This window comes from Siniperca chuatsi, linkage group LG2, assembly GCF_020085105.1.
Source record: "Siniperca chuatsi isolate FFG_IHB_CAS linkage group LG2, ASM2008510v1, whole genome shotgun sequence".
Taxonomy (NCBI): Eukaryota; Metazoa; Chordata; class Actinopteri; order Centrarchiformes; family Sinipercidae; genus Siniperca; species Siniperca chuatsi.
Window position 1 is genome coordinate 21662806 of NC_058043.1, and position 23166 is coordinate 21685971.

At 41.3% G+C, this 23166-nt stretch overlaps 1 protein-coding gene across 10 annotated transcripts in view; it reads right to left on the reverse strand.

Annotated features, from left to right (window-relative positions):
• The window catches only part of kif21b (kinesin family member 21B), a 66911-nt gene that overhangs the window by 23552 nt on the left and 20193 nt on the right, over positions 1-23166 (reverse strand). For 5 of the 10 annotated variants that reach the window (XM_044179972.1, XM_044179982.1, XM_044179927.1 and 2 more), the window contains exons 2-26: positions 18140-18362; positions 16971-17153; positions 15907-16056; positions 14331-14465; positions 13777-13956; positions 13501-13616; positions 12628-12823; positions 11267-11456; positions 11032-11095; positions 10176-10406; positions 9010-9142; positions 8780-8918; positions 7772-7963; positions 7421-7620; positions 7199-7306; positions 6163-6479; positions 5146-5329; positions 4519-4722; positions 4315-4416; positions 3574-3739; positions 2912-2972; positions 2633-2681; positions 1561-1805; positions 321-389; positions 50-160 (exon numbers count right to left, since the gene is read on the reverse strand). In XM_044179972.1, the coding sequence (XP_044035907.1) occupies positions 50-160; positions 321-389; positions 1561-1805; positions 2633-2681; positions 2912-2972; positions 3574-3739; positions 4315-4416; positions 4519-4722; positions 5146-5329; positions 6163-6479; positions 7199-7306; positions 7421-7620; positions 7772-7963; positions 8780-8918; positions 9010-9142; positions 10176-10406; positions 11032-11095; positions 11267-11456; positions 12628-12823; positions 13501-13616; positions 13777-13956; positions 14331-14465; positions 15907-16056; positions 16971-17153; positions 18140-18362 (3948 nt within the window). The remainder of the gene's footprint in view (positions 1-49; positions 161-320; positions 390-1560; positions 1806-2632; positions 2682-2911; positions 2973-3573; positions 3740-4314; positions 4417-4518; positions 4723-5145; positions 5330-6162; positions 6480-7198; positions 7307-7420; positions 7621-7771; positions 7964-8779; positions 8919-9009; positions 9143-10175; positions 10407-11031; positions 11096-11266; positions 11457-12627; positions 12824-13500; positions 13617-13776; positions 13957-14330; positions 14466-15906; positions 16057-16970; positions 17154-18139; positions 18363-23166) is intronic. The other 5 variants (XM_044180003.1, XM_044180013.1, XM_044179936.1 and 2 more) reach the window with 3 other exon arrangements.

Below are 23166 nucleotides of genomic sequence, written 5' to 3' on the forward strand. Positions count from 1 at the left end.
TAAAAGCAGTGTGTATGTAATGTATGTACCTGTGCAAGAGTGTACTCACTTGTCCAGAGCAGACCCTTGGGTTTGGTTGCTGGTGAGCCTTGAGAACACATTGCGGTCGTTCCTGGTCCTCAGAGGAGGGGAGGAGGGGGGAGTATAGCCATCAGTGGGCCTAATAAGGGGCAGGAGGGTGAAGAAGGTTAAGGATAGGGAGAAGACATGAAGAGTTAATAAGGAAGGAGTATGAAAATTACATTACACAGTCAAAAAATATGAACAATCTGCCTATAAGATAAATTTGAACATTACATTACATTACACAGTGCATGTACCTGTACGCACGGTCGTAAGATTTCCTCCTTGTTATAGGGGAAGTGTCATAACCCCGAGACTGCCTGGGACTGACACAAACACACACACACACACACAAACAAAAGCAAACTAAGCAAATCTTCAAGGGAGTGCACAGGAGGATGATACATGTCTATGCAAACTGTCGGGAATCTATAAGCAATGAGGGTTTTATGCAGTTTAACAACATTTCTAGCAGACTAAAGCAACTGGCAGGCTCATTTCTTTAAATCTAAAATCGCACACAACCAGGCTTCCCATCCCAGAGGACTGATGCAAATTTCATTGATTTCTCCTTTTCCCTCCCTGAAGTGGTTTTATAACCTAAAAAATGTCAGGCCTCTGGCAGGTTGCCAGAGGTTGTTAGTTTGGAAGTCTGCAGTAAAAAATAGACATAATTTTTGTCTACGTTATCAGGCAATCAAATGTAAAGACATGTTCTTTTCTATCCTTGATATATTTGTGATATTCCACTGGAGGTTTATTTATGGTTATGCAAGTATCTTCGTGTTTCTATCCTGCTTGTCTGCTTATCTCGATAACATGTTTTATGTTTAAATAGTCACAAATTTTTCAGTTCAATCCATGTCATCAGCATTCAATGACTCTGTTCTTCATCTTGCTCAAGGGCACTTCAGCAGAACAAATGTTTACCAACATTCGAGATGATGTTCTCTAATTGAAGAAGACTCTAACCAACAGGCCACCCTGCTGTCTCACACACTAGAGCAGTGATTCCCAACCAGGGGCACTTGCTTTGTAGAGTACCTCAACTAATTTGACAAAATATAAATTAAGATTTGATTAAAATAAATAGTCAGCTGTAATACCTGAACACTAGCTAAAAGTAAGGAATAAACAGTTCCAATAGTTGGGTAAATGTAATGGATAAATGACTGATAGTTAGCGAAAAGTAATATGGTGAAAAGGCTGTAATGTAATGGATAGATGGTTGACATATACAGCTAAAAGTAATGTAATAATGGTTGTGGCACACTGTGGGGGATACATCAGATAAAAAAGGTTCGGAACCACTGCAGTAGAGAGTGCAAATACAATGCTCCACCATCAGAAACACTGCAGTAATTATTATTAGTGAGGTGTTGTCATAATTCAACATGCTAAAATATAACAGCCAAGCCTCCATCTTTATCTTTTCCTGGTAACGCTTAGGTGTGCCTTGACCTAGCTTCATCTCAGTAATCATTATGATTCACTTACAAGGTGTGTCCCCTGACAGGTAGGCTGATGGTGCGAGACGCCCGGTCCCTGTGGTAAGGGTCTCGTAGGGCCAGGCTGAACCCCAGACCTGTTGTCCCCAGGCTCAGGCCATCCTCTTGGATGTCCGTCAGCGAGGCCAGAGACTTGGTGATGTGCTGCTGCTTGCTGCCTGATGAGGGGTCCAGGATGGGACCCAGATACTCCGCCGACACCGCCTTCATCTGAGCTGACAGACGAGGCTCCATCTGGGTGAAAAGTGTGCACCATTTGTGTTAAGAGGACCATAGAGGGGGTAATGAAATGAGAAAGACGACGGACAGTGGGATATGAAAAACTGAGACAAAAAAATAAAGATAAAGACTGAATTTAATTAAGGCAAAGAGGAAATTAAGATACAGCCTGAAAACATCATTCAGCAGGGAAAAGGGCAAAGAGAATATGAAAAACATTAAAACAAACATGCTAGAAATGAGAAAGTAGCCATTGCGGGGTCAAACAAAGGCTGGATAGAGAAAAACAATAACTAAAAAACACAATATAGGACAGACAACTCAACATTAACAAGAGGATAAGAGGGATTGGTGTCAAATCAGGGGTTCCTCCTCAGAATATCAAAGCATTAGGAAGTGGAAGAATTTTTAAGTGTTTGCTTATACTGCCACCTCATGGTTCCAAACAAGAATGGCAGCTGCTCTGACAGACAAACTATGGCATGTGTGTTGACAGTGAAAATTAGAGCAAGGGTCTAAACACAGTCACTACAGCAAAAACATTAATGCCATCTGACAACATGCAGCGGGATCATGATTCATAAAGGTCTGACAGCCGTGGATACTGCAAGGCGAAGCACTACCAGATGCTTTGAGCACTGACACTGACAAAAATATAGCTATTCTGAGAAAATAATATGGAAGTAATGTTCACATCTGGATTTAAGAAAACTGGACAGAGGACATCTCTATTGTGTCAACAGAAAGAATGTGGCTTTAAAGCTAGTGTCTCTTTAAATCTGCAACATGTGTAACAGAGCTAAATAACAAGTGTGCACTTCAACAACACAAATCAGCTGTACCTTTAACTTGAAATCATCTTGGCTGTTGGATTCTTTCATTTGAGATACACTGCAGAGAGAGAGAAAATGAGAGTTAGGGAAATATACATGTATACAGAGAGAGATGAGAAATGGAGAACATATTTTTCAGATTAAAGTTTTACAGGATGAACACTTTATTTTTTGCAAAATAACACCAACTTTAGTAGATTTTTAAAAAAGAGGGTCAGGCTGAGAGGACGACGTTGCATGATGTTGTGTATCGAGGATATTGTGTGGGCGAGCAGACTGCAGTCTCACCTGCTGTCAGAGGCTTGGCTGAACTCAGAGGGCTCCTCGTCTGTGCTGGCGTAACCATTTTCTGGAAGCACACAAAACATACAACTTGTCAGCCCCCAGCACACCACACATGCACTGCCACTCGGTATGTCTGTATGTACCACAACCTACTCCACTACCACATTTTTCCAAATAAATATCTTTCACTGCATTTTCAGTTTTAATATATTCTCTAAGGCTGATTAAGGCTGGTCACTTTCTGTTTTTTTTTCCACACAGATTTTATGTTCCCACGCACCAAAACATTGCTGAAAAGATGACACGAGCAAAAGAGAGAATGCAAGTTGATGATTTAAAGACTAGTACTGTATTCAGAGCCATACTGTACAGTTCACTGGAAAGATTTCATCCCATAATGAAGCTCACATGTTAAGAGAAAGATGGAAAAAGAGAAAGAAAGAAAGAAAGAAAGAAAGAAAGAAAGAAAGAAAGAAAGAAAGAAAGAAAGAAAGAAAGAAAGAAAGAAAGAAAGAAAGAAAGAAAGAAAGAAAGAAAGAAAGAAAGAAAGAAAGAAAGAAAGAAAGAAAGAAAGAAAGAAAGAAAGAAAGAAAGAAAGAAAGAAAGAAAGAAAGAAAGAAAGAAAGAAAGAAAGAAAGAAAGAAAGAAAGAAAGAAAAGACTCACCCTGCTGTACATTGTGGATAAGAGCCTGGAGTTCAGGGATGTATTCTGCCTTTTCTCGCAGGGCATCGAGGATCATGTGATTGTGGGATGAGCCAATCATATCCGTCTGTCTCAGCTGACCCTCCAGCAGTCTGATCTGAGCCTCCTTCTGAGCCACCTGTAAACTCTGCACACACACACACACACACACAATGACCCCACAAGTCAAAAATGATAATGCACACACACACACACACAGTACTGTAACACTAAACTTTTAGACTAGGCATTAATCACACAATTTTCTGAAGGGTGTTTATTGATCTTTTGTACCAAGAAATACACCCCTGACAACGCCTTGCAGTACAAAGCGGCACCACTAGATGGCAGTGCAACCATTGTTCACTGCATTTGCACTTCACTTACTTCTAGCACTGAGTTCAGGACATCACTCGGTAAATATAAATATCATGATTAAATTTTTTCCAGTAGCATAATATGACATATCTATAATAACAGCAAAACACTATTTTAAGTTTACTGTATTTGAACACTTATAATAGGTTATAATAGGTCTGTATATGCTTTTATCTTTTTATTTATTTAGTTTTTGTTAAAGCTACATATTTTCTTCAAATTTTGACTCAACAAGTGATTGGTTATTCCACAATGATATTGACAAGTTTTACACACCTCCAAGGGTGCAAGTTTAAATAGTTTCAACACTACTGATTTTACAAATGGCCCTGTATGATAACTCACTTTGTCAATGGAAGCCTTCAGGAAGTGGTCCAGCAGGTTGCGTGCTTCAGCCAGAGAGCAGGAGCTGATCACCACTGAGGTGTCCACTGAGTCCAGCTCATCCTGCAGGAAAACACAATCAGTAGGCATTACTAGAGGCCTCCTATCACTTCTCACATGTCTCACAGCTAGACAGAGTGTGTGTATGTGTGTGTGTGTTCATACCTTGGTCTCTTCTATCTGTACAATGGTGGCCTGGCAGTCAGACAGGCTGTCATTGATGTAGTCTATATTGGCATTCAGCACCTCTATCTCCTCATTAATTTCCTGGAGGAGGCGGTCCTCTGCTTCTGGTCCCTCCCCGTCCGCCATTAGTACCTCCCTCTTATGTGAGAGCGCTTCCTGCTGGACCGTCAGCTCCTCTCGCTTCTGACTCATCAAAAACACAAATGCACACACAGCAAAATGACACATGCTCTAACATCTTTCTGTCTTCAGACTAAGAAGCATACATCTGACAGCATTTTTGATGTGACGAGTCAGACATAGCAGACATAAGAAGTATGTTTTACCCTTTTGTGTCATTTTGATTCCTTATGTTTGATTTTTAATCACCACTAATACTGCTGCTCATCTCACAGTGTATATTGGCTTTGGTTTATTGTATCACAAAACATTTCAATTTTCCCATGTCCTCTAAAGTGATACTCTACAGGTCAAGGTCATGTCCTGATTTAACAGTAAAACCCTGAGGATGACATTTTATTCTATAGCCACCAAATCAAGTGTAATCCCAGTAACAGCACTATATTACACATTAATCTAGAGTGAAAATGTAAAAGCCATTCCTACCTTGATAAGGCGATCCATGTCAGCTTCCACGTTAGCGATTGTCATTCTCTGCATGACAATGTCCATAATGCGATGCTCCAGGGCTTGCCACTTCTGACGGGCAGACTTGGAGAAACTGCTGGCTCTGCCTGCCGCTCCAGTGCTGCCCAGGCCTGCTGGCTTACGCTGCAACTTCTTCCTGCTGCTGGGAAGAGACAAAGAGAGAGGAGAGGAGGAATATGAAAGATGTGACAGATGCAACAGAAGTGGAAAAGAGGAGAGGTAAGAGGTAAGAGTTACGAGAGGGAGAAAGTATAAAGGGATAAATGGACTGTCATCAACTAACATTCATCAGCCTTAAAGTTAACGATCACAAATAAATAAAAATCATCAAATAAGCATTCCCACTGACAAGGAAGAAACAAACAATCATTTCCATTGACATCCACTTGAAGTATATACACACAGTGATAGACTGAACTTAACCATATTAAGAAACTAAATTAAACCTGCAATAACTGATTTTTTTTTTTGCCACTTGGGGGCAGAGGAAACAAGCAGTGATCACATCTTCACATTCAGCAGAAGCAACATCATCATTCATTTGGGGTCACGTTTGTGTTCACCTGAGAAACATATCCGACTCTTTAGCTGCTAGATGCTTCAATATGTTCACCAGCTAGTTGATAACTGTGTCTGTCTGCCATCTGGTGCTGAGCAGGTAGTGTACAGTGAGTTTTTAGAGCTTTTTTACTGAAAACTGCTCCCAGCTGCGGCAAAAAACAGCGCTATGACAGTGGTGAGAGTGATCCAAAATTGTAACGTTGCAGGCCGAAAAGCAATGAGCTGAAGCTACAAAGCTCTGTAAAGCCGAGGGGAGCAGCAAATTCGGGTGATAATCCTCTGTAGGTTCATCACTAAGGGCGACCCCTTTTACAGTGTCATTTAATACATTGTTATTATAAAAATATCAATTACAGCTGTTTGAACGGCAGTTTAAAGTAGAGGTTATACATTGACTACATCAACCCGTCTTACCCAATGACCCTGGTTCCGTCCATGCTCCCTTCACTCTCTCCCAGGTATCCGAACCCATTGTTTTTGTTGTTCCACTGTCTCACCAGCCCACTCACAGTCCTCGCAGTCTCAGGTTCAGAGCTGCTTGCTGTCGTGCTGGCTGACAACTCGGCTCCAGAGTCCGTAACTGGGGGAGTCTGGTTCCAGCGGGCCACGCGCCCGGCCACGCGGTCTGACATGGGTTTGGCCAGGCGCCGCAGGGCGGTCACCTCCTGGGTCTTCCTGCGCAGCACCAGCTCCTGCTGCCGCTTCTGAGACTCCAGAGCTCGAATTTGGTACTGATGGACAGGAGGGAGAGAAACAGTTCTTTAATATGTCATTCCATCTTCATCTACATGTATTCTTCAAATGTTAATTAGATTCGTGAGCTGAATATGACTGCTTTTTGCACAACAGGCTTACAAAGTGTTGATTATGAAAGGATTTTAAGACATGAAACCCTAAATAAAAGGATTATGAATGAGGCCCTCGGTATGACAGTGTAAATGTTTCCATGCTCATTTATAAACACTCTCCTCCAGGGAAAATAAATAAAGATGGAAATGAATGCATATTGAGTATGTGCTAATCTTCAAAACATAAAAGCGATACCAAATATCGGTATGCATTTTGTACATAATACATAAATACGATTTTTAATGTGCCAGACGGACAAACAGATGGAAGCTACATGCCAACTCACCAGCATGAATCATTCTTTAAAAACAATAGTGAAATTAGTATTGACAACAGAGAAATAGATTAAATAGGCTCATATATAACATTGCTCACACTGTCTCACCTAGCTCCCAATTTCTCAGTAATTCTATTTCTGCGTGACATTAGAGGGAATTGAAATACCAGAGCACATATGTAAATATGTGTGCTAAATGTTTCTGCAAAGATTCTGCAGTATCTACTGCAGTTTGCAGTGGAACTGTGTGAAGTAAGCTTTTGCTAAAACTGTTGACACATGTAAAGCAGAATATCTCTCTCCTAAACACACATGCAGTCTGACCTCTTGTCGCCGCTGCTCCTTCTTGAGCTGGGCGATCTCGCGGCTCCTCTTTGCCTCCACCATCCTCCTCCTCTGCTGCTCCTCCTTCATCTGCTTCATCAGTGTCACCTGGAAATAGCAGAGAGGTCAGGCATCCTGAACTGCACTGGTATTCCTGCTCAAACAGTCTTATTTATCCATGCTGCCGCTCCTCCCCACTGACTCTCCCTCGTCTTCCCTTACCTTGGCTTTCTTCATGTCGTTGACCTCTGTCTGGAGTTTCTTCAGCTCCCGTTCGTACCTCCCCTGGTTTTTGAGGAGACGCGCATGCTCTTTCTGTGCTGCTTGTAGCTTCAGCAGGTCTCGGTTCATCTCCTTAAGACGTTTCTCATACTCCTGCTTGATCCGGCTGGCCTTCTCCTCCGTGTAGTTCTCCATGGACACTGTGTAGCCATGTAATAATGTTAATGACCTGCTGTCAGGATACTTTACCTTTAATGACACTTTTAACTTTTCTACTGATCAACTTCCTTCTGGGTTTTCAATTACCCAACTATGTGTGTAAAGTACAAATCCCATGATGCATTGACTCACTGAGGTTCTGCAGTACACGGTCTCTCTCCAGCTGAGTGTCTCGGATCTTGTTCTGCAGTAGAATAAGCTTCTCCTCGTACTGCAGCTTCAGCATCAGCAGCCTTCGCTGACTGTTCTCCAGCTCGTCTATCAGCTTCTGTTTGATCTCGATCTCGCAGGTCAGATCGGCCAGGTCTGCCTGGAAGTTGGCTGCTTGAAGAAGAGTTCAAATTACATTACATTTTTATGATATTACTTAGTTTTTTGATTCAGATTTTTTAGTATAATGAATTAAATAGCAGGAAATGTCAAAAACAGGTTGCCATAACCTAAATTAAAGTCTTAATTTATCTGTTTTTACTCTGATATTCTGACATGAAGCCTATCTCTTAGGCATTGGTTGACTGCATGTGTTGCTTCTTTGTGCTTCTTTTAGAAACTGTCAATAAGTCTGCAGATTCAAATTCAGCTCTGCACTAGAAAATGTCTTCTTCTGTCTTCACTGTCTACCATCTGGCAAACTGCATAATGTCATTAAAGAAATAGGAGATGTGGGTAATGTAGAACAGGGTTAAGAGCCTACAGCTATGCTAGCAGCTCTGCAAGGCTGAACTTAGGCATAGCAGTGATTTGATGCAGTGATGCTAACACGCTGATGTTTACCATGTTCACCATGTTAGCATGTTAGCAAGCTAACATTTGCTACTTAGCACTAAACACAAAGTACAGCTGAGGCTGATGGGAATGTGATTAGTTTTGCAGGTATTTGGTCATAAACAACAAATTGAAATTTAGACCAGATGATGGTGCTAGAGGAAAAGTCAGGGGATCACAAAAGTCATTGGGATTAATTTTCTGGGTACCATAAATGTCTGTACAAAATTTCACAGCAATCCATCCAATAGTTGTTGAGATATTTCAGTTTAAATCAAAGTGGTGGACCGACCGGTGGACCAACATTTACTAAAAACAGGACACAAAAGGGGAAGAGGTCTGGTCATTTTGTAGCAGCAGCTGTCAGAAATGCACCTTTCTCATCAGAGTCCGAGTCTGAATCCACCAGGCTCTCGTCACTGTCAAACTCGTCCTCCTCCTCCCTGCCCTCCTCCTCATCCTCCCCCTCATCTTCCTCACAACCACTCTCCTCCTGCAGTGGAGACATGATGTCCTACACACAGAAACACAACAGATACATCAGACTTTGTTCTTGTTTGTTTTTGTTTTAAATTCTCATGAATGCTGACACACGTGTACCTTACCTCAGCAAAATTGTCGTCTGAATCAATCTCTCCATTCTGTCCGTTTTGTCCGTTTTGACCACTCTGCCCGTTCTCTCCATTCTCGTGAGTGTGCAGTTTCACTCGTTTCTTCATCCCTTTCTCCAACTCTGGACTACACGAGGAGAAAGGCATGATTGTTGAGCCAGGTGCCACAGTTGGCATTGAGAAAAAGACACAAATAAAGTCACATGTCAATGTATTTTTCAAAAAAGCGTCATCAAATTATTTTCCTTAAATAATTTTGCCTGTGGCTGACAGTCCAAGTTGTTTTTTTGTACATTACCATGCATTACAAACACTCTCTTTCATGTAAGTGAGACATCACACACTCCACAACCACCATTAGGGCTTTGGGAATGCTGCCAAGTGATGTGCTCACGGCAAAGTCAGACCTCTGAAGTCATTAGCAAGTCTTCTTCAGCTCATCTACCTCTCATCTTGCCCTTTTAGCTCTCTACGTTTTATTGCCTATTTTATTCTCCACTTTGCTCCCTCTTTTACAACCATCCCGCTTAACACCCATCCCATCTCCAAATTCCTGTCTACCTCCATCTCTTTCCCATTAAACCTCAATTAGCCTGTTGGGCTGTGTACTCTTCTCTCTCATGACCCACTGGCCGACTGAATTAGACCTTTTGTGTCCAAGCCGGCATTACTACTCAGCACTGGCTGCATCCCAATTCTATTCAGAAGCTGGCCGTCCCAAAGCCCTAATCAACTTGTGATGTGCCTTTTAAGCTAGAAGAGAGAAGCAATGAGGAGGGAAGAATATATATAATGTATAATAATGTACTTATAATGCTCTCTTGGCTTTTAAAACTTCTACAGGTTAATTAACAAGGGCATAGAGGGCGCAATGAGAAATGAAATTTATATCAACCTGAGATGTTTGGATACATGAGGACATGAGAGCTTCCTGGAACTCCATGAACTTGACTCTTTCTGTGACTGATTTGTTTTATATTGTAGAAAAGGTCCCATCCAGAAGGGAGCCAAAACGTCTTGATTCTGAAAACAGTGTCCAGATGACTACGACTGAAACCTTTTCTACGATGGAACACTCCTGGACGAATGAGGGACTACACCGTCTTGTTTTATATTGTATAATGTTTATTTGTAACATCTCAAATGCATCCTTTCCTCACCTCATCCTCCTCTGCCTCCTCTCCTTCTTCTTCAGCCTCTCAATGTCCAGCTTGGCCCGGCGTAACACGTCCGTCATCTCTGCCTCCATGGACATGGGAGCAGGGGAGGAGCCAGGGGGGTGGCCGGGGGCGGGGCTGAGAGAGGAGGCGGGGAACGGGGAACGCGAGGAAAGTCGGCCCGCCTGCCGTCGCAACGACTCGTTCATGGCCTCGCTCTCAAGAAGCTTTGTTCTGACAGAGGAGGAAGAGACAGACAGAAAAAGTTCAGTCATTCGTTCATAATTTCATTCAACTTATCACAAGTTAATTAAAGTTGCTGTTTCTGATTTTTTTCAGTGACTATGAAGCTTTTGAAAAAAGTAATAACACATTCTTTCTCTTACAAATGAAAAGTTAAATTCATAAGCAATAAAGTAAACCCTTGTACATTTCAATACACTCAGGGTTTTACCTCTACAGCCTTACATGGTCTGGTATGACTAGTAACACATGGTAGTATTTTTTAGCAGTGGACTTTTTTCTTAGGTGGACTGTTTACCTACAGACAGAGCCAGACCAGCTCTTTTCCCTTGTTTCCAGTCTTTATGCTAAGCTTAGCTAACCGGCTGCTGGCTCCAGCTACATACTGAATGGACAGAAATAAGAGTTGTATAGATCACCTCAACTAAGTCTCAGCAATAAAGCGCATAAACATATTTCCCAAAATGACAGACTATTGCTTTAAAAACCGAAGAATGTCCTAAGTCAGGTGAAAAAGTTTGTAAAGTTAGTGATGTCCCAGTTTCAGGTTTGATGATTTCAGTGGGGTTTCAGTGTAATACTACAAGTGATGGCAGTAAATAAAAGCATCTCTTACCTAAGTTCTTCAACCTCTCGGATGTAGTTCTGTATTAAAGCCCCAATCTCCTCATTGCGTCCACCTAAAGGTCAAAGGCAGAAGGAGGCTGAGGTCACAGAAAGCACTCAATGCAATAAGGATGCATCACTGGTGATAATAAATAATTATAATCCATAAAAATTAATTAAAGTAAGATTTATTTATTCATGTGGTGTTCAAACATTCAGAGTAGTTTCATATCTCCTTCACGTACCTGACTTGGTCAGCAGAGTGCTGACCTCGTTGGCCAGCAGATGTGTTACACGGGTGTTGAGGTGGTCAATGGTCTCCTGCATGGCCTTTACCCTGAGGCGCAGTGTGTCGCTTTCTCTCTGCAGCATGGCATTCTCCTGATACAGGTCGCTGTAGCCCTCTGAACCATCCTCACATGCCACACGCTTCCCCTGCACAGAGAATCAAACAGCAGTCAGCATGAATAACAATGACCGTGACCCTGAACACTACAAGCATTGTAGCGAAGATAATATTAAGGTCAAAAGACCTGAAAAACAAAACTGACTCTAAATCTACACTCTTACATAAACTTGATGTTGCAGTCCAACAAAACACAAACCTATTGTTTAAAATGAGCTGGTCTGTCTGTGGCTCTTCAAGTAGCTATTGTTGTACTCTGAATGATAAACCCTGAAAAAATCCTGTTGTGTAAGCTTCGAACAGAGAGGCCCTATTTAATCCAGTCATAACTCGCAGACATCATTACCTCCACCAATCCAACACTCCATTACTTCACGACTCCAGTCACATCGCATCCCTTATTACTACATCGAGGTCAGCTCACAGTCCCTCGTCATAGTCACGCATTAAATTCCCTCTAGTAACTGTGGTAACCCCCCTTATTCGCATTATAGATTGACAACCCTGCTATATGATTGCTCGTTTCTTGTTTCCCCGGAGGTCAAAGCTTATGAAAAAGTGGAGACTCGCTGCAGACTTTCTTTGAATTGTCCCTCTATTTCTTGCCACATTATCTTGCATCAGTACCGACTCTGTCTTCTTACTGTGGTCCATATTAGGGAAACCATGCTACACAGAGCACATACAGAGTTTCTCAACACAAGCACATTCAGCTAAAGGATCAATTGATCTCTGCAGTACATAGTAAAATGCTGACATTGCACTGATTAATCTTCTCCATACTCAGGCTCTGTTTGCACTATAGTAAAGGCAATAATGGATGTGTGTGTGTGTTTCAATAAAGATCTTTAACTTGCAGGCATGGTCTCTGCTTTTCTTACTTACCCTCCAAAACCATCTTCTCTAACTCCCATTTGTGTTGTCTTTTTTCTTCTTCTGCTCAGTTACTATTCTCAATTTCATCCATCATGTCAGCCCTCTCTTACATCCTCATTGCATCAGTTACACCGACAGCCATGTGTTGTTGCTCTTCTTCAACCTGCCACATTTCATTCCTCATCTCTTCCCCTCTGTCATTCAGCCCCTCTTATCTTTTTCTCTGAGCTCCTCCTTGTCTTTATTTTTTCAAATCTTTTTTCATTCCTCTCCCCCACAATGTTTCCTGCTGTCTTATAACTCATCCCATCCTCCATCTCTCACCGCCTTGTACTCCATCAGTTCCATCTGAAGCCTGGCTATCTCGGCACGCAGGGCACTGATCTGCTGGCTGGTCTTGTCTTGGTTCATCACCACCTTGTTCTTGATGTTTCGGGCGCGGTTGGCGTACTTAAGCGTGTTCAGGGTCTCCATAAAGTCCCTGTCTGACGGACTGACGCAGGCGATCATCACTGTGCGACTGGAGAGGAAGGAAATGTAAAGGTTGTAGACAACTGTGCATACAGTATAACAATTTTGAGGTTGTGAGAAACATGTTTTATTGTTACCATGAGCATAACAGGAGCCCTGTTGATACTCAGGCATGACATTAACAACTCAAAAGCGTGTCTTGTGTGTTTGTGTCCCACTAAAGGCTTAAGAAAAACTAAACCAGAGTACTAGGGCTGCAACTAATGATCATTTTCATTATCAATTAATCTGCTAATTATTTTCTTGATTAATCATTTTGTCTATAAAATGTCAGAAAATAGTGAAAAAGTATAATTTCCCAGAACCCAGCGTGACCTAAGTTCACAACTTCAAATATCTTGTTTTATCCAACCAACAGTCAAAAACCTAAAGATTTTCAGTTTTCTATTGTATCAGACATATAAAAGCCTAAAGCCTAAAGTCCTCACTTTATAGAAGCTGGAGCCATCAATGTTTTGGCACTTTGCTTAGAAAAATTACTGAAATGTTAATCCATTATCAAAAGCACCAATGCCTTGATAGATTATCAAACATCCTGACTTTCCTTTTGTGGTACAAATTTCTTAATCTTCCACAGTATTCAGATTAATTACTGTATATGATTTTCCTACTATATAAATATTTTTTCTGTATGTACAGTACGTGTGTGTATGCGTGTGTGTATACCTGTTGCCTCCCAGTGAGTCCTGTAGCAGACGAGTAAGTTTGGAGTCTCTGTAAGGGACGTGCCCTCCCTTCTTAGTCTGGTCTCCTAAAGCACTGATCACATTTCCCAGCGCCAGCTACAACACACACACACACACACTCAGAAATTGATCACAAACTAGTATTTAAATACACCCGACTACAGACAGACAGTGGAAGAGCTGATGTATGCTTTATCATTTTCTTTGTCTACATTTTTTCACACACACAGACATTTTCTACTTCTGTCTGTCTCACCAGTCCACAGTTGATAGAGATTCCCTCGCGGGCTCTCTCTCCTGTAGCTCCGGTGCGCTTCAGCCTCTCAGAGCCGGCCAGGTCCACAAAGTGGAACTTGGCCATCAGCGTCTCGAACTCCGGCTGGGTGATGGGGCTGGAGTCCACACCGTTCACCTCCCCGTTCTCTCCTCCTCCGTTCTGTTATCAGGGGCGGACAAAAAACAATTGAGAATGAGTTGGAGTGTCTTACTTGAAAATAGCAATTATTTCATCACCTTTAATTCTACTGTAGCTGTAATACTAAATTATTTTTATTGTTTTTTCTCTTTTTTTCTTGCTCTTCCCAATATATATTATTTTTACCATATTCATAATCTCTTATACTTTCCTGCCAGTGCTATCCCCCTTCATACCTCCTACCTCCACTAGCTGACAGTTTCACCTAAACGAGGATGATGATGAAATTGTAATAAGACCCACCTCACTGTGGACCAGCCTGTCATACTTTTTTTTTTTTTACCTGTCTCCATCTTTCAACCCCTCAGCCCCACCACTCCAAACCCCAGTCTCACCATTTGAGGCTGCTGGCACACTCTCATCTGACAGAGGTGGATGGTGAAGATGGCGTGCGAGCGGGAGCTCTGGGCATTCATCTGGGTGCTGGCTGTGGTGCGGGACAGAGCGCCGAGCTTCAGACACTGCAGCAGCTGCAGCACACACACACAACATGGAGGACATTTGGTTATGTTTAAAAAAAAGATGTAGACTCAAAAAGAAATAACTGTTGACACCACGCTATTTTGATGAATCACCGTGTATTTTATGAAGTTGGGAAACCACTCATTTGGTTGACGTCAAACTTTCCTCAAACGTTTCTTTGAGCTTTTCTACATCTCTGCACACTCAAAATTCTGCCAACAGCAAGATTTGTCTCTTATTTTTTGCCCTCTCCTCCTTTTTACTCTCAAACGGACTCCTTGTCTTGTTCCAGACTCCATCACCTCCACACTTCTATCTCCTCCCTCACCCAGTTTTGACATTTTCTCTCTTCCCTCCCACAAGAGTGCCCATCTGTCTCTACTCGTCTCTCAGCTGTCTGAATTTTGGGGAATTTAATGCACGGATGACCTCTCCCAAATCCAGCCTTTCTTCTCCTTCCTCTTTGCCTCCATTTAACAGTCTGCTCACATCTTTCTTTCTGCTCTGTCACCTATTTGAGAAGAAAATCGAATAATACCATAAGTGTCTTGTCCTAGCCTGCATTTACTGTCGCCCTCCCCATAAATCAACACCTGCCACCTCTGTTAACCTCTTTGTCACTGGCTCGTCACATCTGCCCTCTTGACGCCATCACATCCTCCTTCTTCCACACTGTCATACTGCTGATGACTGGCAACTTCAGTCTTGCATCAAATACTACAGTCTGGTATCACTCACACAAAGCCGCATGTGTCTAACCAGTCTGGCTTAAAGGCAGCACGTTAGCTCCCTTATTATCTTCGACCAACCACCAGATGGTTCTTCATAGACTTTTCGGGGTGCTGGGGATCTCTGACAGCTCCCATGCTCTGCCTCAGCCAGTCAGCATTCATTTACGGCTTCACAGTTAACCCTTTGCGATGCAATAACCACTCATTTCTACATGATCATCAAAGCATTTATAATGATGATGCCAAGCACTTAATCGTAAACTTGAAGCTCCAGTTTTCTTATTTTGTTTGAATTTCTATGTGAAATTTAAGAAAAGTGATCTGAATTTTTGAAGAAAATCTGAAGGCATTTTTGCTAGACTGAAACTGAATGAGTGCATTATTAAATTTGCTTTTGTAAACAATCAAAGCAAAAGTAAGCTCTGAAAAAAGTACTGCGTTAGGATAAACATCAAATATGATATAGACCAAACCTAAGTAGCGCAGAAGGATAAAAAGGTTTGAATGAAATACACGACTTTATTATAGTTTTCTACTAAACTTTTATAACCTTTAGATCAAGAAACATTAGCAGTAGAGTAACTGCTTTAGAATTTATAGTGTAAAAAAATACTACATATTGAAAAAGACTGCTAAAATGTAAGAATGATGACTGCAGATGACATACATGCGATACAAACACACACACACACACACACACACACACACATGCACCCACCTCCTCCTCTGAGTGCACCAGTCTGGAAGTGACTCCAGTGGTGTAGATGCTGCCACTGGCATCCTCGTGGATCTTAATGTTGGACTTCCTGCTCCGACTTTCTGGTTCTCTGGTTCCGTCAAACAAGTCCAGGATCTCTTCATTGTACAACTGAAATAACCAGAAACCACAAACACATATGCATCATTATAAAATTTATATATATCCAATACTACGGCTATAAAATAACCATTAAACTGATTTAATGTTATACAAATAAACTGCATTTTTAGGATTAATTACAGCATTTAAGCAGATTCTCCTCATGTTCTCCCTTTTTCTCACAGCTGGTTTTCTATTTAGACACAGGTCAAAAGATTGATGTCTCAGAAACCAATAAGGGCCAGGGGCCACAGAGGTCAGCTAAAAGCTCAGCTGTTCCCACCTACTGCCAAACATACACACACACACACACACACATCTGTTTACCATCAACAGAGATAACCTTTTGACCTGAGAACGAACAAAAAACACACTAACAAAAGAGAGCCAGACAGACGGACAACATTAAAGAAAAAAGAAAGCTAGAAAGATATTACAATTGTTATTACAGAATGATTATTAAAGTAATCAGATCATACACACACCCACATACACAATCGTCTGCCCCCAAAGACAACCCAAACATATGCCTGCCAGAAACCTTTGGAGGAAATGATTACTTGTCATATTATCATATTATTGGTCCTACACAAGGATCCCTCCCTCTTATCCATCTTCTACCCCGCAGTGGTGAGGAATAATGACAGATGTAATGGCCAACATTAATCAGAACCAACAAAGCACAAGCAGACATTCGTGCCCATCTGTCATTGGATTGTCACTTCCTGTTTGTGGAAGAGGGGGCTGATCCTCTCGTCTCCCTGTTTTGTCCCATCTGGTTAGAGTTAATATGGACCAATATCCATCCCAGCACACATGCACATTTGCAAGCAAGAATATCAATACTGCAATGGTAAAATGTGAGATCAAGCAAGAATGTGTTGTAAAGCATGGTTGTACATCGACATGAGTGTGTCGCCCACCTCTAGGAACTGGGCGCTGACTTTAAACTCGGGTGGCTGGGTGCCGGCCTCCTGGGCATGCACCCTCCTACTCTGGATTCCCTCAAACAGATGGTGAACAGCCCGCGGAATGATGCCCTGCTCCTGCTGGCTCAGGCTCACATCGAAGCCCGTCCCCATGGTGTAGGTCTTCCCCGAGCCCGTCTGAAACACATTCAGTAGATCCCGTTTACTGTGCACTCCAAACATCAGACATCCTACATTTATGTACAGTAACCTGTTTTTACATGCATGTCTTGGCAGTTAGTGGCAGTTAATTCAACTTCAATTAACTGTGTGTTGAGGTGTGTGTGTTTTTATGTAAGTGTGGGTATATTACAAAATATTCACAAACGTATACACATGTACAGTATTTTGCTTTTAACTTAGCTTTTATTTATTTTTTTATGTCATTATCTTCAGCTAAATTAAGCAATGTGTTCCCAAAAGGGCATACCCCTATAGCTCTGTGTTATACTTGATGCGAAAAATAAAAGTTCACAATAAAATGTAAAAACAGTAAATGTAACCACACAATATTTTATATAATACTTAGAAAAGACTGAAGATACAATATTAGACTGTGGAACTACATTAGTATATTGTGACTGACAGTGATTTATAAACCCTGTGTCACCACCCACTAGTGTGTTTTAATTTGCTATATTTATTTTGCGGCTCCATTCTTGATATAAAAACAGAAATCAAGAAAACATATATTGTTGTTTTTCCAAGGTAGCCCTGGAAAAGAAAGATGGAAGTGAAGATGTTCGCTATCTGTCAAATTCGTCCTATCAGTACAACATGTATATCTCCTAAAGGATTGGGAGGATAATTGGTTGGGTACTCAGGTTGTTGCTTCTTTCTTTGTCATTTATTTTGGGGGTTTTTGATGTTGTTTTTTGGTTTTCCTTTTCCTCTTTTTGCTTTGTTGTCATTTTGCTCAGAGAGTAGATGTGTTATCTTGAGAACTTTAATAAAAAAAGACTGAAATAAAATACAACCATACAGATACAGAGCATTTGCAAACAAAGTAGTGAATGTATTAAAACCTAAGTTAATATTAAAGAAATGGATAAATAACCACAAAAGCTATGAAACTAATAATTAATCATTAAAAATCCCTAATATTAAAATCATCTGCAACATACCTGACCATAAGCGAACACGGTGGCGTTGTAGCCCTCTAAGCAGCCCTCAATGAGCTTGTACACGCAGGCCTGGTAGATGTGCTGCTGCTCTGAGTCAATGTCAAACATGTAGTCGTAGGTGAAGGCCTTGTCCTTTCCCAGGAGGACTTGTGGTTCTCCAGGTGTGACCAGTGTGCACACATGACAGCCCTCTATCTTCTCCTTGGCCATCTGAGGACGAATCCTGAGAGGAGACAGTCAGTGAATGAATTAAATCATTATATCGTCATAAATCACCAATGTAAAATTGGTGTCGTTGTACAGCTCAGCAGACAGGCCAATGATTGTGACTATCTCTGACATAATGTTTTTATGCACTGTGTAGAACAAGCATGACAATCTGATCTACATGCTAGACATGCTCCGCTTTGACGTCATGATAATTTCCAGTGTAAACAAGAAACAGTGAGAATATGAGAGCACAAGGGATAATGGAAAGACGTCCACATCTAAGCCAAGACTATAAAATAATAATCCATTTAAGAACTATGACCTTAAAAACACCATATTCTTTATCATAGTAGACATTTAAAGATAGCTCCGGCAAGATACAGTAAATCTAAACTCATTTGTATTCTGTTTTCTGCTGTTTCTAGGATAATGATATTAAGAACATTTTGAAACTTTTATTGCACCATGAAACTGGGTTGCCATTGGAATCCATTGGAATTGTTGTGAATCCAAACTTACAACATGTTTTGAATGGTCAGTAGATTATTACTTTATACCTTGGTCGTCAATGTTCACAGACTTGGGTCTACAAACATCACCAATAATCCACAGAATTATACCAGCCAAAGTTTTTGACTTTCAGTGCAACTTGAGTATTCCATCAATTTAGCATTGTGCTCTTATAACACTGTCAAACTCACGATGGACAAAATAAGGATCAAAATCGATGCAGCAGAACCAGAGATATTGTCTTCTTCTCCTTGTCAAAACATGGTGCCTACATTACCCAAAGTGCAACTTGATTCGATTCACTCAACTGTATGGGTGTGTTGTGCTAGCAGCGGCTAATGTAGCCTCGAGCCGCTAGCCTCAAGCAGAAATGAAGAGCGGGCGACAGAGGTCTGGTAAGTTCACTTCTTTCAAACTTCTTTCACTTTCAAAATTGTAGTGTTCAGCCCCAAATGACGCTGACTCAAGTGACATCACTTGAAGACCTTTATCCAACTTTGTGCAGTTCCCTTTGAAGCCACAAAAGCCTTTATAAAACTTTTTTCACATATGCAGTAGTCCTCCCTAAGACCTGCAAACAGACTTCAATGTGTAAAATCTGTGCTATTCTGTGATTTCTCTTCTTTATGTGATCACCTTATAAAAAATTAGGACAGCTGAAATTATAAAATCATGCTCAAGTGTCTCAGCCACTGAGAAGAGCAGAATGTATATGGTTGAGAGGGCTAGAACAGCGACTGTATACAAATCTTATATGAACCCTATAATAATCCTACATTTAATACAGAAACCCATGTTCACCCTTTCAAATAAAGTCAGGCGCAGGCACACAAAGCCCGGTCATATGACATGTGTTTACCCTTTCACACCGTCCTCAAACACAGCTTCATCCAAAAGGGGCATTAAAATGAACCACCACTTTGACTGACTGGTAGAGGGAAGAGCAGCAGACTTGTTCAAATCTGTGGTCTGATTCACAAAAGACAAACAAGACATTCACACAACTTTACAGTGTTGAACTAAACAGAAATCTAACAGAAGAACAATACTCAGGACAAAGCACATGCATCAACAACAGCACACTTGTTTGTTGATTTAGAAAGTCAGAGAACGTGTAGAAAATGAGTAGTGAGGCATAAAACGGACAGTTCTGAGAGAAACTAGTACAAGTAGGGTCACTGATGATGATAAGGCAGACTTTGGCTGATAAGTAATTTATTGCATCAGCTGTTAATCCTGCTACTCAGAATTCAGAGTTCTGCTGGGCTTTCCATCCTGACAAGTAGTTCATTGCAGTTAATTGCTTTCACCTGACATCCTGGCCATAAAATAATCCCTGATTAGATGAGTCAAAAGGAAAGAAACCACTGCTCCGGAACATCTTTGAACTCAGTGACAGTCATTTTGACTTGTTTGCCAGCAGAGCGGCAGAAAGTCTTGCAGGCAAAACGGCTGATTAGCGGAGATGTAGCTGTTTTTACATGCTTGTGCCGCAGCGCGGATTAATTGTGAGAAAACATTGTCAAGAAAACTGAGGGTGTAATGTTGCTCTCACATAACGCAGTGTACATAAAACAGAAGATCTGCCACACTGCCCAGTGTTAATCTTGGGCTTTCAGAGTTACAATGTGGACACAGTGGGGAGGTAATCACTTTAAGCTGCGGAAAAAGCCATGAGCCAGCAGTATTGGAGCACTGGGTCCACCTCTCCACATGCTAAACCCCCCCGGTTCAATCTTCAGGGGATGCAAATCAACTCCCCCACACACTGAGACAGCACCAGAGACTCCCTATGGGATGCTGCAACAAAGACACACACACATACTGTGTACAGAGAAATCCCCAACCACATACAGCTGCTGTAGGGATAGTGGGCACATCACAAAGACACACACAGTAACTCTAGAAACAAATACTGTACACACACAGTTCAAAGACAACCCACTGTACTAACTTCAGTTCACACATGGTTCCTCTCAAGCATGCATTAAGAACCACACCCAGCGCTAACACTCACAATAATCCCTTCACCACACGTCGTTATGGTGCTGCAGAAACACACACACAGAGCTGCACACAACAGCATTTTTTTGTCCCTCTTTCAGGCCTTGAGGCATCATTGAAGAGAGTCTTCCAGGAATGAAAGACATTAGACCAATTCAGCAACAGCATACTAAACCCAAACACCTAATGAGAGACAGCGTGACACAGAAAGCAGCTTGCAGACAGATGAGTCCCTTTTATTACTGGCGGTGACCTTGACACTGAGGTTAATGTATCTAAAACCACAGATCCCATATGAGTGCTGTCTAAGCCAATTATTAACATCAAGTGGATACAGAAGGGGAGGAGTGCATTGACTCTGCACAGTGGACTTATCAGAAGATGAAGTGTGTGTGTGTGTGTGTGTGAGCTGCAGCTGCATCGTAAAAGGGTTGGAGGTCATTCTTCTCTCCTTTTCTCTCTGTTTACACTCAATTGATTAGTCTTTCGTGTGCAATATTTATAGGTCAGAGCCTCAGAGGTGTCAGGTATAACACTTGACAGCTGACATTTAAAAGAAAGAAAGAAAGAAAGAAAGAAAGAAAGAAAGAAAGAAAGAAAAGTATGTGGAATACAGTATGGGTGGCAACTGTTTGAAGATAGAGACAAGAAATGTTTAGGTACACTGAGTATCACATCCATTCACTCAGGATCTCTGGCATTGAGGCAACACATTTCGCAATCATCAGTCCTTCCCCCATTAAGATAATTAACTTTTCATCATCACTTACAGTAAAAAAGAACATCCCAGCAATACTTTCTGAATTTCAATTTGGCATGTTTCCTGCAGACAGTAAGTGCAGTTCTGTTTCTACTTCGCCTTGCATTGACCACTGTCTCTCTCGTCTCGTCTCGCATTGAGTGACTGACTGGCAGCCACGGCAGGATTTGTCTCTGCAGTCGAATCTCTGACACAGTACAGACACTTCAGTCATTGCCAATTCATAATTGCTAGGCCAGAATAGCAGTTTGGTTTACATTTTTGGTTTTGTTTTTCAAGCATTCCAGATAGAGAAATACAAGGTCATTTTGTGGGCTTGAGTTAAGCTGTGACAAGAATGCTACACTTATTTTTGGTTTGGATGGAAATGTCGGCTGGACGACTGGTCCACCATTTTGGTCCAGAATGAAATTGTTGAAATACATCAACAATTATTGGAGGGGCTGCTATACAATTTTTGTACAGACATTCATGGTCCTCAGAGGAAGAAGCCTACAGACTCTGGTGATCCCCTCACTTTTCCTCCATCGCCATCATCAGGTCAGAACTTTACTTCTTTGGTTTATGACTAAATTCATTATCATCAGCCTCCGCTGTACGTTGTGTTTAGTGCTAATTACCAAAGGTTAGCGTTATTACAGTAGGTGTCAGATTTTGTAGAAACAACTGTTTGCATGTAGTGCCCTCAGCAGGCTTTTAGCCAATGTACCATATTTAAACTTGATCAACAGACTTCACACCCTTGTCTTTATAAAGAAATATTACCAGATTTGCTGATGCTGATTTGTTGATCGACAGAAAATTATTCCACAACAATTTTGATTTGACATTTTTTTGGTTCCAGCTTGTCAAATGTGACGATTTTTCTGCTTTTCTCTGTTTTATATCATTGTAAAATCAATATTTTTATTTTTCGACAGTAGGTCAGACAAAACAAGAAATCGAAGGGCATTTTTTTACTATTTTCTGACATTTAATACATAATAGAAAGACCACACAATAATGAAAATAATCGTTGGCAAACACACAGACACACACACACACACACACACACATAAACATGCAAAGAGACATAAAAACAAAAATGACAGCCTGTCAGTGATCCACAGGGAAAAGAAATGGAACAGCTATAAATAATCAATTCACACACAGAGACGCACACACACACACAAACACACACACACACACACACACACAATCACACCACGGCTCAGCTGGGTGAACATTTAAGTCAGCTGCACCAACAAAAGATGAGATCCATAACATTGATCGGAACAGCAAACATCACACACACACACACACCATACACACAGAGATCCAGACTCAGACTACACACTCACTAAAAGACATTTAGCAGCTAAAAATAGCCCATAACATCACGATTAATTGTCTGTATGAGACAGAGGCGTAGAGAGAAACACAGAAGCAGATTGTGGATCTCTGATGCGGCAAATTAAGGCGTCTATCTCTTCTCATCTTTGCACACTAATAGGAAAATGGTTTAAATACCCTGGGGACTAAACAGAGTCCCAGAAAGAAGCAA